We start from the raw sequence: 16,236 nt of genomic DNA on the forward strand, positions 1-16,236 counted from the left end.
CCTGAACCGTAGTGGTGTCACTGTATTAAGCAGGTTCTAGCAAGAATAATAGCAACAATAAGAATATGTAATAATATTGATAATTAATAATAACCTCAGGCTAATGAATAAGGGACTGTTTGTCCTTGCATGAATATTCTTGCTGGTCCCAAAGAAAAAGGGGTAAACTAGGTCAGTTTTCCAGTCCTCAGCATGGGTGCTCTGGAGAGCACCTCAGCATTTCTCCTGCAGGGCCTTCTTTCAGAGAACCAAATTTTCACATTCACCTGCTCTCTCATGTTATGTCTCTTTCATTTCTTACAGGTTTTGCATTAAAACTTGATGCTTTCCCCCACTCCAGTATTTATGGTAGTGCTACCAGTTGTTAAAATGTGATATATGGTATTTTGTAAAGCTTTCCAGATTTGTGTACTTATGTAAGAATCTCAGCATTCATAAAAAAAAAAAAAAATTAACCCCCAAGCAGGGAGAGAAAAAAACAGAATAAGAATTCTGACTTCATGCTAAGGACTCAAAAAAAAAAAAGGCAAGAAAAAGCACACTACTTTTAAAATATTTTTATCCTAATCTAGTGAGGTCTTGAAAGAGAAGGGAGACTAACTCAGAAGTATTCCCCATGTCTATATTTATACAATATCCTAACACTCAGAATAGAGTTTTTTTGTTATAGGATTAACTCCCTTAAACAACAGATGATAAAGTTTTAATGGCATGAAGGGTGTATTTCGTTAAACAGGTACAAGAAACAAAATATTGATATCTAGATTAAAGACCACATTAGGAAAATGCCTTCATGTGTTCATTTGCTTTCTTCTTTCCCCCATGTTCTATATAAGTTTTACCAATTCTTTGTTGTTTCTTTCCAGAAGCATCACTTGGTGCCTACACTGAGAATGATTTTGGGTCAGGAAGTGGAGAAGACTGGAGCAGGTATATACCACATTATCCTTGATGCTGACAGGGCAGAGTTGACAGGGGAAACATTGTTCATCTTTCAAAAAATGATTTCATCCTCTGTAATTGTTTATAGGAGGACAGGTCTGGAATAAAACCCGAGTGCCACTTTGGAAGACCTAACGCCTTCTCTGTCATCAGCAGCTGAGGCAGCCTGAATGTCAACATTCTCTTATTGCAGTTAATTTGTCCTTAAAAACTCCTTCAGAAAGCAGACTATGGGTGGAGCTTCCGCTCTCTTAGACACGACCCATTACATCAGACCTCACTGACATATGGCTCTAATGAGCCAAGCTGCAGATAGTCTAAGGTGTTGCCATCCATACCTGTTCTGCCTTTCCAGGAGGTGACTTTCCTTCAGCAGAATTGGTGGATGAGATCAATACTTATACCCGTATTAAGTCCAACAGGTTAACTTGTATTCCTGTGAAAGTTAGTTTAAAGAGTTGGTTGTGTTTTGATCTAGGCTACAGGACTGCTTCTTATTTTCAGTTAACTCCACAGTGTTACAAGTTTTGGTTTTGGCAGGCTGAAAACACTGTCCTACCTAAGGAGAGAAAATTATAGTCTCATGTATTAAGTAGCTATGAACAACAGTCATGAATCAAACCCATGAATCTGGCTTAAATTTTAGTAGTACAAATTCAATTTGTTATTTTAATATCTGGTTTTGTTTTCAATTTTTTCTCTATAAGAAACAGTCAATAAAATATACAATAACCCTGCAATGCTCCCCTTATCATGACTCCAGGAAATAAATATTTAAAATAAGTATTAATGTTTTAAAATTCATATAATGAAAATTAATACAGTTGGCACATCAAAGTTTAATGAATGATTTTCCCCTTTCCAAATACACAATGGTATTAGGGGTACATTTCTACTATTTTCTTTTTATAAAAGCTATGCATTTTGACAAAAATAATTCCTAATATTGACAACAAGCAGCCAGGAAATGGTACATCATACAATGGAGAGTGAGAAAGGTATAGCTCTGATGTTTTTTTCCCCCCTTTGCGAGTGTAAACAGGATGGGGATGCATTATTCAGTGGCTAAAGTCAGAATTAGTATAATCGAGGTGCAATGACAATGAAATCAAGACAAATGAATTCTACTCATTGTAGTATGAGATTTGTCCTACAGCTTTAGTTCTTCATGGAAATGTAACCATTTGCCTATTCTCCTTATTGCTTAGAGAAGGCAATGAGCATTTCCATGAGATTATTTAAGTGTAGAATTATTAGAAAATCTTGCAGCTACAGAGACAGATGGATTTTACACAAAATCTCTGCTCTTTGTAGCAACCCAATGGGTTATTGAGCAAAATAATGGTCAGAAAGAACATTGCCAGGCTCCTAATGAGAAACTGTTGACAGTAAAATTACCCCAACATTCATCAAAAAGCCAATAAATGTCAAGCATGGGGCCTTTGATGCAGTAGCTCATAATTTCTGTTCAGAAGCCTTTGCAGTCTCTTCAGGGCATGCAATCATCCCGCATTTCTGCTGATTTTACTGAAAACTTCATTGCTGAAGAAGTACAAGGAGCAGGTGTCGGCATTCTGAATGCCGCTGTTACGGTGCCACTGGCTCACCGTGAGACCTCAGGCAGAGCACATTTGGCCTCAATTTCCCCATCTGCAATAAAGGAATGACAGTATAGGAATTACCCAGAGCCAATTCTGTGAAGGACACAGCATTGCCATCCAAATGCTCAGAAATCATGAGCTAGATGGCAAAAACTATGATGCTGACTTTTGTCAATGAGTTAGTCATGTATTTTTAATGTTAACTACGTCCAGCTTTTTGTGCCTCTGTAGTACATATTTTCAAGCTCTCTCCTCCACAGCTGCAGGAGATTACTTCAAACCAACACATAACTAATTCTTACCCAGTCTGCTGAATTCTGGGTTGGGTGGCCTTAAGAAAACCACATGAAGTTTATATAAAAGCTTATATAAAGTCCCATTCTGTTCTTCAGCTCTGTGGAACGTGGAACGTATAAATACCTTGCCCATCACCCGAGTCCTCTGTTTAACTCTATCTTCAGCATATATCCCCTAAATGATGCGGTGAGGCAGATTGTTGCCTGGTCCATGAATTAGGAACAACCTTGTGTATCCTCCAGATTTTGCCTCTGTATCTTTTCTAAAATTTCCAGGTAAAGGCTCAAAGCCATTCTTCTAAGGCCTCCATGGACTCTGTGGTCAGTGGCTGGATAGTTCATTACATTCATACTGGCAATTCCTTGCTTGCATTTTCTCGACCAGTTTCCAGCTGTTTCTGTGTATATGAATAGAAAACATGTCCCTGTCTGTCATTTGCAGTGATAAGCTGCATCCTACAGGCTGTACACAGATGGAGTCGTGTTTACAGAGAAGGCTGAGTGTATGCCACATGCTATTAGGGCCACTTGAAACCAGGCTAATTACCTGGCAGACATGACTGCAGAGCAGCTTCTTTAATAAAAATGAATGGGGTGACAAGGGATAGACTCCTTGCTATTCTGGGACAAACTCTTTCCTCAGGCAGCAGATAGCCACAGCAGTAAGGCTCCTGATCTATCAGTTGGTTTGCTGTTTCTTGGCTGGAGAGCTTAATTAACAATTCTGGAATTGGTCTGTTTCCCAAGAATAGCCTGTAAATCAATTAAATTAAACAATAAAGGCAGATGTGGGCAAAAATAAAAATCCCACACAAGTCAGAAATGAAAAATTATGTTGCTTTGTCAATCCACAGTGGCCAATGCAGGAGTGTTCTAAAACCTTCTGAAGCTTTTCTGTCTAGTGGTTCAAGCAAGAAGGAAATGTTCCTGCGGATGCCACCATTTTTGGAACTGATGATTACTAATTACATAATTATTGCATGAATTAGTACAAACAAATACTGTGAAAACTGAGTTAAAACATATTTACAAATATTTTTTCTCTTCAAGATTTGAAAGTACAACACAAACATATGTCACACCTGTGGATTAGACTGAAAAAGACCACAAGCCTAGAAAAGCAGTGTTCTTAAGGATCTGAACTCAGTCGTCAAGAGTGCTGTGCTTCCTCGACTTCCACAGATTTGAATTGTGAAGGAGCTCAAGGCACTGTGGTGTTTGGTCTTTTACGGGGAAAGCCAAGGATAAGGTAACACTCCTACCCTCTGCCTATCATATAAACAACCAGAACACCATTTTTACTACTTCCCCTCTCATCACCATTTTGTCTTGCTAAAGCATGCCTGTTCTTAACTTTACATAGCACTTCCATTAATGTCAGTCTGCTCACAGTGAATAATGCTAAGGATACCTATATGTCTTTGTAATATTAGTGTCTTACGAGGCCATTCAAATTCAATGAATCCATGTGCAGGAATAACATGATCAGAATTTGATTCCATTGCAGTGTAACTATTTCAAATGAAGTAATTATTCTATAAAAATGCAGAGTATTTTTTCTTCAAAAATTATAACCAGGAGTTACTAATAATGCCAAACCCCATCTTGTGTTGATGGCAATCAATTGCAGGAGAATTTCTAAATATCAGAAAGAATGTGCTCATCTAAACTATCACTCGTGTTAAGATGGCCAGTGAAACCATTTTATTACTGCAGTTAGTTGGAAAGAGCAGTATTCTGCAAAAATCAGATAATGTACTTATTTCTAAAAGCCTGGAACAAAAGAGCCAGTAGAGATTTGCTGAGTAGTTGCAAGATAGCCATTAAATATAAATATTTTTAAAAACAATTTACTCTTTCCTAATGCTTTTAGAGTAGCATGTGGGAACAGAGTCTAAGTAAGTGCAGCATCGTACTGCATTAAAAAGGACACGATGAAGGTTATTGGGCTCCAGATTTAACCCTTCTATCTCTTAACTGCTCATAACAGTTCTTAAACTATATAAACTATGTGAGTTTATATAAAACCCATTTTTCCTAGTGGTCACAATATAAGTTTATATTTTTGAAGCAACTATTACCAATGATCCACATTTTTCACATTCCTATAGAAACAAACTATTTTTAATGGTGAATTCAAGTTTCAGTTTCCATTCCTCAAATTAAAAATAGCAGCATAACTGGAAATTGCTTTCTCTTCATCCTGAGTATGCATTGTCGATGGAAAAGAGAATTGCTTTGTGGGGCTGTATATGTATAAATGATACGGGTATTTATATCACTGACTTGAATGAAAATATGTAGGCCAGTTAGAAAGAAAAGGGGCTGATTTTTGCTCCAAACTATCCAGGTCTTGCTCCAGTATAAGGAATAACAGAATTTAATTATGCTACTCAGGCAGCGAAGTGTCATTCAACGCCTTGATCCCAGCAGTGCACCTGACAGAGTACAGCCCATTGCTACTACACGGGAGACAGATTGACTGAACCATGAGACCACTTCTCATAACAGAGGGACAACGACAAGGCTGACACTACTGAAAATGGCCTTTGCAAGGTGGCTTTCATGCTTACATCATTCTGAAGCAGACCTGCAGCAACTGCATTGCATAGCACTTGGCCTGGGCTTCCTCTAGCTCCATACAGCACCTTCATGGCCCAAAGGCCCAGAGATAAAAGTGTTGACTTTTTGTTGCAGCAGTTTTTCAGTTCAAAGTACCCGAAATAACAGGCAGGCCTGCCAGCAGTGTGGTTTTTAGCACGATGCTGAGAATGCTCAGGAGTGTTAAGCAAGGCCTATGGGGATAGTATTAGGGTGCTGTAAAGGGCTGAGTGAGCCAAAGCTCACGCGGACTCATCCATACTGCCTAGGAGTAATTGATCTCTGGAGAGAACTGCCCCAGGATTTTACTGGGTATTTGGTTCACTCCAGAGAACTGAGGAATGAACTGACACTCATATGGACAGGGAACCAAGGACACAGGAAAAAAACATACCTTAAAAAAATCCTTCTTGATTCATGATACTTCCACATTTGGAGTTTTAGTAGCTTTAGGTAGGATTAAACTGATCTTACTTAAGACATCTGGTCCCTTCCAGGCCAAACCATTCTATGATTCTATGATATGAGCTAAGCACTTTAGGCTACTTTTACTGTCAACAAAGAAAAAAAGGCCCATCCATTCCGTAATTCACCTGGTCTTTCTTCGATGCCTATTTAAGGATGAAATGGATAAGCCTGCATGATTTGGCTATGTGGAACTTCAGAAAAAATGTCTTTGCCAAGAGGCCATCCCATGTTGATCACCATGGATTGATACCGAGGCTCATATCATTATCATCATCAATAATACATCCTCAGCAAATTTGCAGATGATGCAAAATTGGGGGAATGGCTGACATGCTGAAAGGCCTGGCTTCAATTCAGAAAAACCATAATCTAACAAGAAATGCAAGCTTCTGCACCTGGGGAAGAATAACCCCAAGCACCAGTACAGGCTAGAAGCTGACTGGCAGAGCAGCAGTCTTGCTGAAACCAGGCTTACAGTGGATGCCCAACTGAATATGAGCCAACAGTGCACTCTCATCACAAATAAGACAAAATGCATACTGAGCAATACTGACTGGCTGAAGGTGGCCAGCAGACAGAGGGAATGTTTTGTTCTCCTCTGTTCAGCACTGGTGAGGCCACATTTGAAATACAGACGTTTTGGCACAACCAGTACAAAAGGTATATGGAGAAACTGGAACTGGTCCACTGGAGGGCTACCAAGCTGGTTACCTAGAGAACATGACCTACAAGGAGACTGGAAGAAGCTGGACTTGTTCAGTCTGGCACAGAGGAGTCTAAGTGTGGTCTAAATGCAGCCTGTGGCTGCTCGAAGACCATTACAAAGATAATGGAGGTGAAGTTTTCTCAGTAATGTCAGATAATGTAACAAGGGGCAATGGCCAAAAAAATGCTGTTTTGAGGCTCAGACTGGACATTAAGAAAACATATTTCACCAGGAGGATTGCATAGCGCTGTAACAGATTACCCAGAGGAGCAGCTGAATCCCTGTTGTTAGAGGTTGTCAAGACCATAGATCCATGGCTGAACTGCTCCAGTGTCGGTAAAAGCCCAGCTTTGAGCACAAGGATGGACTTTCCAACTAACACATCTAAGATTCTGTGATAAGCTGAAGACATACAGGCTCAAAATTACAGCTGGGTCAAAACACTGCCAGGTGAGAATCTCTGCTGAAGCCCACAGGCAGTGGCTTTTGCAGTGTGCCCTTTGTGAAACTAAACACCCCCAAGCCATGCTCAGCCTTGCTGGAGTCAACAGCAAAATTCTCTAGAGCTGGGACAAGTGCTTGAACTGATGGTGGAAAAACAGGATTTTCTGAGGGAGACAAACTAGTAATACATACAGTTCACAAGCAGATATATTCATGAGGAGCAATGGACTACTGTTGCAGGCTTTTGTTTGTAACACAAACAGTACTGGAATCCATTATAAAATGTACTACCATCATCTCTGGAATGTGTCCAAGCCTTTTAATTCTGTATTAATAACAATAAATGGAAGTTCTCATCCAGAACTATGGGGACAGTTACTGAACAGGGTGATCTGAGCTCTCTCCCAGTTCCTGTGATTCCCTAAGTAACCTGGGACGTACTAAACTGATTTTTGCAGCACACAGCTCCCTCTAAAACCCTAGATTAAATTAATTGCCAAAAAAACCCATCTGGTTTGATTTTTCTTAACATTTATTATATACTTAGAATAAATTTATTGTGTCTTTGGCATATATAAGAAGAAAAATTTAACTTTCAGTAAGAACAAAATACAGTTCCCAAAGGCAACTAAGTGAAGAATCATAAAGCACAGCTAAGGTTAGCTTAGGAACAAGATTCATTTCTTCTCATCCTGAGAGTGTGACCAGACAGGCTTACGTTTCTGAATAAAGGCTTCAATACCTTCCTGCCCATCTCTCAAAGTCAAATTGTCTACCATGACCTGAGTAGTCATTTTGTAAGCAGCATCGAGGTCCTGCGTCATCTGTCTGTAAAAGGTGGCCTTCCCCAATGCCAGGACAGATTTGCTGCTTTCGCATATCTTGTGAGAGATTTTCATGGTCTCTTCTTCCAGCTTGTCTTCTGGTACCACCTTGCTGACAAGCCCGTGCATTAATGCTTCTTGGGCAGAAAGAGCTTCACCCGTGAAAAGCATCTCTAATGCCACCTGAACAAGAAAAAATATTGTATTAAGTCAGTTCAGCTGCTTTATTGCTTTGGTCTGCTTGGGGAATTTCAGCCGCCTCCTTCAATTACAAGTTACTTTTTTGACAAACCTAAGAGTTAAATCTTTTGGCCTCTTAAACTGCCAAGAACTGTTAAGAGGTTTCAGCAAAGAGAAGGACTGGGTCTAAAGCTGGCCTTTTTTCAAACCTGCTTGCTGATTCCAGCTGTCCTAGGCTGACAGCTCTGGGTTTCTTTTCAACAGCCCACAATCTCTAGTGATTGCAGTAGGAATTAAGAGAGATGTGGATGGTCCACAATGTCAAATGACTGAACCCAGTATTTTAAGCTGGGCATATAATAATAAATAAAGACTTACTACGTCAATGTGTAGTTTTTGAAAATACCTGCCTTACTTTTAAGTTTGGTCGGGGTGTTTTTAAATATGTCCTTCTTATAGCTGCATCTATTTCAGTCTCTTGCTGCTTCCAGCATCCTGTACTTGAGGTTTCAAATTAAAAAAAAACCACAAATACTGAGTGACTATTCAATGTTATATATCAGTAAGAATTTTCTTCCATGACTTCTGATGCAATTGACCAATGCCATGAATCATAAGAGCTGATTATCCTCATTAGCATCTTTGCTCTGGTACCTACAAACAATGGCAACATTTCATTTGATAAAAGGTAAAACCCAAGAACTGTAGTGAATGTTCTTGCTACTTTGAAAAGTGGCACAGAAAAAAGTATATCCCATATATTTAAGAAAAGTAATCACAAACCCAAGGAATACTAATTCAGAAACAGTTATAACTGTACACTACAGCACACTTGGGGACAAAAGCCACAGACAGACTGTATTTGAACAGGATAGCCTTACAGATAGGAAATTTAAAGTTGAAGCTCTTCCCCAGCAATTGGACTTGTGCAGTTAAGTCACTGCATCTCAGCAGAGCCCTGCTGGGCTTGAAGAGTCTGTCCGCATAAATCCAACTGGATCAGAACTTAGAATTTCTTTTCTCAATTATGGAAGCTTTACAGATAATACTATTGTTTATGCAGTGAGAGATGTGTAGTCACAATCAGTAGGAAATAAAGCAGGAAGAAAGTATAGGAGGGTTTTAGATGCTATTTAAAGCATCTTGATCTACACCCAGGTACATCATGCTGGCAGTGAAATGTCACTGCCTGGCAAGAATTGATACCGCCGTGGGACTGATATCCTGAACTAGCAGGGGTTTCCTCATCAGGGGAGAACATCATTGTCTAAAGCACAGAGCTGTCTGTTGGAAAGGAAAGGGATCACTGAGCTGGTGCGCTGCTGGTATGAGTTCATGCTGGTTGGAATTGCATCAGTATGAAACTGCTTTCCCTAAACAGAATTCATCCCTTTATTATTTTTCCCAGTCCAAAGAGTTATGAAGATGTCTTTTGCAACAAAGTATTTGGAATGTTGTTCTGCACAAAAATAAAGTTTAGGCAATGGAACTAAAACTCCTAACATGGGAACCTACTTCTTGCAAAATTACAAAGAGTATCTGGGAAGGAAGCCTACCTTTCTTGGAAGAGATCTGCCCAAGGCCACAGCTGGTGTGGAGCAAAACAGACCAATGTTTACTCCAGGAGTAGCAAATTGAGATTTCTCACTTGCCACTGCGATGTCACAGCTTGCCACAAGCTGACAGCCTGCTGCTGTAGCCAAGCCATTTACTTTGGCAATCACTGGTACTGGAAGTTTCTGGATTAAAGTCATAACCTGCATGCACAAAAGAAAGTGGTCAGTTAGTCCTGAAATTTAAGCAGTGGCTGTTCTAAAACTTGCAATTGCTTCACACACCTGATGTGTACATTTTTCAGCTTTATTAATTGGAGTTTAGTAAAAGAAACAAGCTCTGTGCAAAATCTGTTCTAATGCACAAGACCCCCGCTGTTCCAGTATCTGCTCAGTTCTGTTTATGTACCATGAGTTGGTCCTGCTAACTCCAGTGGAAATGGAAACCACAAGAATGAAAGGCAGAAACACTTGTTATCAGACCTGCATGGAGCTTCGGTGCCTCTGCACTGCAGGTCTAGTGTTCCTGCCTATGGGAAGACGTGTATCCAAGACACACCATCCCCACCTTCATTTGCCCCATAATGGAAAACTGACTTAATAAAAGTCTCTGTCCCAAGAAATTAAAGCAGCCTCTTGCTGGTTTCTGCATGAACTTGAGCCTGGGTTGATCTCGCCCAAACACAATCACTGGATGTCCTTCTAGGCTTACTCTGCATTCCCAGGAAAGACCTGCCAGTAAACAATTTTTCCTGCTTGCATTAGACATAAGATGGGAAAACACACTCATTCTCTCTCTCTCTGATAATTCTTGAAGATTGGACATCCAACTTCAGATAGCTGAAGTTAAGAAAGATGAATTTGTCTTAACTTTTCTAACTCAGGTTCTCCTTCCATACAGCAGGAATCAACAAACTTGCCTAATTTTAATGCCTGAAGATAGAAAATGCTAGTTAAATGATTACAGTCATTATCCAGATTTAAAAAAAAAAAATCTCATATTAGCACATTGTAGCAAGGTAACAAATTTTCATTTGCTACTTCAATTTCTTCAGTAGATGAAGTCTAGCAAATTTCATGTTGCTTAGGTAAAATTACCTACATTCAGTTTTGAATTTGATCGGTCTTTGCCTCCGTTCTTCTATCTTTGTTTAAAAATGATTTTTCAGTGGATCTTGAGAAGCAGACAACAAAAGAGTAACAATACATGCACGTCTGCAGACAAATAGCTATAGATTACTCTTGTAGTTATAAAAATTCAAAGTCAACTGCTTCTCCGAAAAAAACCCCTGGTACTTGTGGTTTTGTATTTGAAAAGCATCTGGAGAAGTGATATTCTCAGCTGTCTCAAATGTGTATGTGGCAAGTACTTAGTTCTCGGCTACTGCATTATATAGTATTGCTAACACTGTTATATGCATGGGGAAACAGAGGTGTAGCAGCTGAGATGATCTGCCTAAGATTACCAGTCATAGACAGATGTAGAAGCCAAAGTTCCTGAAAACCAGTCCAATGTTCTGGACCCCCTAGTCAACAATGCTGTAGGCATGTCATTCAGGGTATGATCCATTCTACTTAAGTACTGAAATTTAGGAAGACACGACCCTGTTTTGGAAGCCCTCAAAAGCACCTTTCTCTCTCTATTGACCAAAAAAAAGCCCAAGTCAATTATTCTACCAGATAACTAAAATTTAGATATTAGTTAGGATCCTAAATAAAGCCTAAATTGATTTCTCTATTTCTGTTTCCCTGTAAAGTGCCATTATTATTTAACAGTAAGACCTTCTTCCTCCATGGGGATAATAGTGAGTCATGATTTAGAAGAAAATTAAATCCTTTTAGGATACTCAGATAGAGAGTTTAAAGCACTTATCACTACCATGAGCATCAGAAAAGAGATCACTTCAAGTGTCATTTCTTCTACTTAATTTCTTCCTGAACTTGCTTTGCCAATTTCACAGAAGCATTTAGGTTGACAGTGACCTCTTGAGGTCATCGAGTCCAACTCCCCTACTCAAGCAGGCTCGGATAAAACAGGTTGTCCAGGATTGTGTCCAGTTGGGTTTTGAGTATCTCCCTATCTCTGAATTTCATGGTCTCAGGAATATTCATCTAAAATCGGTATACCATTTTTTATCGGTAATAATGGTCCCTTACTAAACTTACTATACAGTAGGGCACCATTCTCACAAAGAAAGCTAGGCTTGTTTTTAACTCTAAATGCTGACATTCTGTTATTTTTTGCTATTTCTCTTTATTAATCAAAGTTAAGCTTGCTATAGTACTCATTAATCCTGAATATAGCCACAATGCTCGATATATATACAGGACAATTTAAATTCTCCTGGTCCTTGAAGTGAGAAATTTACCAACTCTTGATTTCATGCTCTATGGAATAAGTTTCATGTTTTTTCTGCCTGACCTTTCCTATTCTGTGACCCAGAAGCTGCATGGTTCAGTTTTCCACTGACGACATACTGCTATTGTGCCCTGCAACTGCAAAATTCATATTCAGCTATTCACTGCTAAACTATTGGACCTTGGCTCCTTTCTGAGGAAGGGACTAACCTGTCATTCAGTCATATTTGTGCTTACCTATTTGTGATCAGCATACCAAGATGAAATCCAGGCAAAGCTGCCAGGATGATTCCTTCATGTTACACTGAAGGCCCTTCCGCGGTAACTTTCACACATGGCTTTTACAGCATTTGTTAAATATGGGCTTGACAATGGGTATAAGAGATCATTATTACTGGAGGAACTAGAACAAAAGGCTTCAAATTACTTTCTGTGGTCACACTGAGCAGGATTAGGGGTCAAATTCCAGCACCATTACAATCAAAGGGGTTTTTGCCATTCTCTCCAAAGGCTCCAGGATGTACTATAACTTTCCAACCTCCAGGTCTGTGCCTTTGTAACAAGAACTTGTATGGTCTGCTGTCCTTGTTTCAGCTGGAATAAAGTGTATTTTCTTTCTAGTAGCTGGTATAGTGCTGTGTTTTGGATTTAGGGTGGAATAATGTTGATAACACACTGAATTTTTAGTTGTTGCTAAGCAGTGCTTACAACAAAAGTCAAGGACTTTTCAGCTTTTCATACTGCCCAGCCAGCAGAGGCTGCGAGTGCACAAGAAACTGGGTGGGGACTCAGCCAGGACAGCTGACCTAAACTGGCCGACGGGATATTCCATACCACGTGACATCATGCCCAGTATATAAACTGGGGGAGTTGGCTGGGAGGCACCCCAGCTTGGGGATTGGCTCGTCAGTGGTCAGCTGGTGGTAAGCAATTGTATTGTGCATCACTTGTTCTGTATATTCTATTATTATTACTATTATTATTATTTCTCCTTCCTTTTCTGTCCTATTAAACTGTCTTTATCTCAATCCATGAGATTTGTTTTTTTTTTTTCTTTCCGATTCTCTCCCCCATCCCACCAGGTGGGGGAGAGTGAGCAAGCAGCTGCATGGTTCTTAGTTGCTGGCTGGGGTTAAAGCACGACATCTGCTGACTGGGCAACCAGCAAGTCAGATCTTACTTTCACGTTGTCTAATTGATGTTTAAGCTGGTCTTGAATTATTAGCTAGATGCTGGGAAAGAACATTTGATCACAAGTGGTTTGAAGGTGATTATCCCTAGATTTCTAGGAAAGACATTGCCCAAATACTCAGCTGCAAGAACACTGGCTAAACTAAGGAACATGACTAGGAGACATGCACATTGGCATTCTAGCTATTTTATTTATCCCCTAGAGAAATCCAGGGAAAACATATTTCACCAGGATCAGGTATTAAAATGGCAAAGCAGCAAAAAGCAAAGAATCTGGAGCAACAGTCTGTGCTTTAGCTAGTAGATGAGTAATGCTGTCCCTCCTTAAACAAGTGTCATTGCTTGCTCTTAATACCAGGCAAAAGGAGTGGCACTTAAGACGAACTGCTTACCTCTGCACATACTTCAAATACTTGGGAATGATGCTTCATGTCGTCTTCACTTGACAGTTCCTTTAAATCATGGCCAGAACAAAATACAGGTCCTTCAGCTGCAAAGAATTTCAGGACAAGTCAGTTGGAGTTAATCAAGAAACCAGGGGTAGCGGCATATCAATTACCCAGCTAAAGGTATGTCAACGGTCAAAAAGGTGCTTGGGGAGGGAGTTTTATACAGAGTTCCAAAATATTGTCTTTTGGGTTTTGTAACAACTTTAAATTGCCACAATGCAACATTTAACCACAGTAACATCCATAAACATTTTTAAAGGTGTAGTTTTACTTTCATTCCAAGTTAACTCTGTTAAAAATAAGGCACTTCACACCTCTAAGACCAGTTTCTTGTAAGGATACTGTTCTGAACAGCTCCTTGGTACAATGTATACTAGTCAGCTGGAGCAAGGATGGAGTACTCTGCTCTCAGACTATTAAATACAGTTAGTCCCTATTTATTGCACCTAGCATTAATGATCAACTTTTGCTAAGTAAGCATCAAGGTTTTTGTGTCATGGCATTCAAGGCCACAATGGAAAAAACAAAGATTGTTCTGCTAGAGGAGAATCAGAAGGGTTATTGGGGCATCTTTTCCTCCACTGCTAAAACTGTCACCTAGAGAATGCCAAAAAGCATGTCCAGGGTTTGGGCAGCAGCAGAGCAGGTTTCTGTGGACCTAAGCTTTGGATTTGCTTGCCTCCAGTGGCAGCAAAGATCAAAACAGCCTTTATGGGTTCACTATCTTTACAAGTTTTCCTTTGTCATCAGGATATCTGCCATAAGAATAAACCAATTTGATGCTTTTGAATCCTTCAGAACTTCTAAGGTATTTGTATGGACGTGAAATTTCCAGCTACAACTATGCAGACACAACCTTACCTATGCATTTGTTTCTTACAGATCAGATTATTGCGACTCAGTCTATCCAGAAATAACCACATGATTAACATCAGTCAGCTCATGGGATCAGCAATACATATCTGGAAATTAATCACATCTGCATTTATGCATCATTGATGAAGAATCCACTGCAAAGTCTGTGTTAAAGACCCAAAGCATTCCCTGAGAAGTCTTTTATTTTCTTGAGATTTCTCCTTTTGCATTCCATTTAGCAAGAGAATTGGAAATCAACAGGAACATGTAATTTCTTTTTAAACTAAAACAAAAAAAACAAATGAATTTGTGCTCACAAACTCCCAGACTACTGTACTGCCAAGGAAGAACCTGAAGTGTTTCACAAAAACTGTAACTGCTGTTTGAAACGTTTAATATATATTTAAACTCATCCCTGTGAAGTTAACATACTTCCACTCTCACGTGCGTGCACTAACACACAGTGTTTTCCTCTACGTACAGGAAACAGCAGCATCCTAAATTAATAGACCTGTTTCTCCAAGAGGTTGCAAGGGGGGGAGGGGAAGGTTATCTTAAAATAGCAGAGGAAAAAAAGATGGCTTAAGAACAGCTCAAGTTTCATTATCTTTAAGAACTCTACAGGTTAATACCTAAATGGAAGAAAACTGTAATAGGCTCTGAGAGAGAATGTTTTACATCTGCAGGTTAGAGGTAACTGCAGTATCCATATTATGCTCTCTCCTTCACCGGGGAGTTTTAAAAACAGTTTTGACAAACCAGTGGCAAAAATAACAAGGCTGATCCAGGCTTAGAGCAGGGGAACAGAGTTCACAATTTGAAGGAACCTTTGTGAGCCCCGTTTACTACAATCTATACCTGCCACTGAAGGCAACAATTCTCATACCAGCTCAGCCTGTTCCTGCACAAAAGCCCGCATCTGGGAATGTTACTTCTTTGGTTTGATAAAACCAGTTAGAACCTGGCTTTTGTTCTGTTTAAAGTATTCTTTACATATAGTTTTTAAACCAATTATTTCATCTACTGATTGTTTTTACAAAAGGAAAAAGCTCCTTATCGACTCTGTAAACACGCTGCACAACCTGACTGAAATACGGACATTTTGAAAGGTGTTTCTACAGTGTTTCTGCTTAGACACGTTAACTATTAACAAAAACGCAACAAAACCCAAGTCAGTTGTTAACGCCGCATTCAAGAATGAGGAATTAAGCGCGTGAGACTGGAAATTGGGACGAGGACAGAAGAAGGGCAGGAGCGCCAGGCCTGAAGGGCGAGGGCACCCGTTAGGATGCCCTGCGTCGTCCTGGCCAGCTCCACGCAAATCAACACCCAAGTCCCTTCCCGCCCCATTTTCCGTGATTCTGTGAGAGATTTCGGTTTAAGCTCCGTACTATCCCGTTTCTGCTCCTTCCCTCGCCCCCCCTTCTCTTCGTGACAGAAGTACCTGAAATGATGATCACTCGGAGGTCTTTGCTTTTGACGTCGTGCAGCAGGTCCTCCCTGAGGGACTGCAGCATGGAGAGGGACAGGGCGTTTCTCTTCCTCGGGTTGTTCAAGATAATGTTTCTGCAAAAGCCGTGAAACGCGGAGAGGGTCACTACAACAAACAACAAACGCCTTCAGCGCCTCACGGACGGGCCCGCAGCGGTTGCACCCCCCCCACCGCCTCCCGCCTCACCGGACGCCCTCCGCCTGCCGCCGGACCGTCAGCTTCTCCGGCGGGGGGGGCGGCCGCCCGCTTTCCCCCGCCGCCGCCCCGCCGGAAGGG

General features: G+C 40.3%; 1 protein-coding gene across 1 annotated transcript; it reads right to left on the reverse strand.

Moving 5' to 3' along the window:
- Positions 1 to 7,565: 7,565 nt before the first annotated feature.
- ECHDC3 (enoyl CoA hydratase domain containing 3) lies at positions 7,566 to 16,232 on the reverse strand (the record flags this gene model as incomplete). Its single annotated transcript, XM_010581110.1, has 5 exons — positions 7,566 to 8,065; positions 9,619 to 9,819; positions 13,557 to 13,654; positions 15,913 to 16,034; positions 16,147 to 16,232. Coding segments are annotated over 5 exons (837 nt in total), but the record flags the coding sequence as incomplete, so codon positions are not given.
- Between the last annotated feature and the right edge of the window lie 4 nt (positions 16,233 to 16,236).

This window comes from Haliaeetus leucocephalus, unplaced genomic scaffold (genome assembly GCF_000737465.1).
Source record: "Haliaeetus leucocephalus isolate CR32 unplaced genomic scaffold, Haliaeetus_leucocephalus-4.0 Scaffold751, whole genome shotgun sequence".
NCBI classification, from domain to species: domain Eukaryota; kingdom Metazoa; phylum Chordata; class Aves; order Accipitriformes; family Accipitridae; genus Haliaeetus; species Haliaeetus leucocephalus.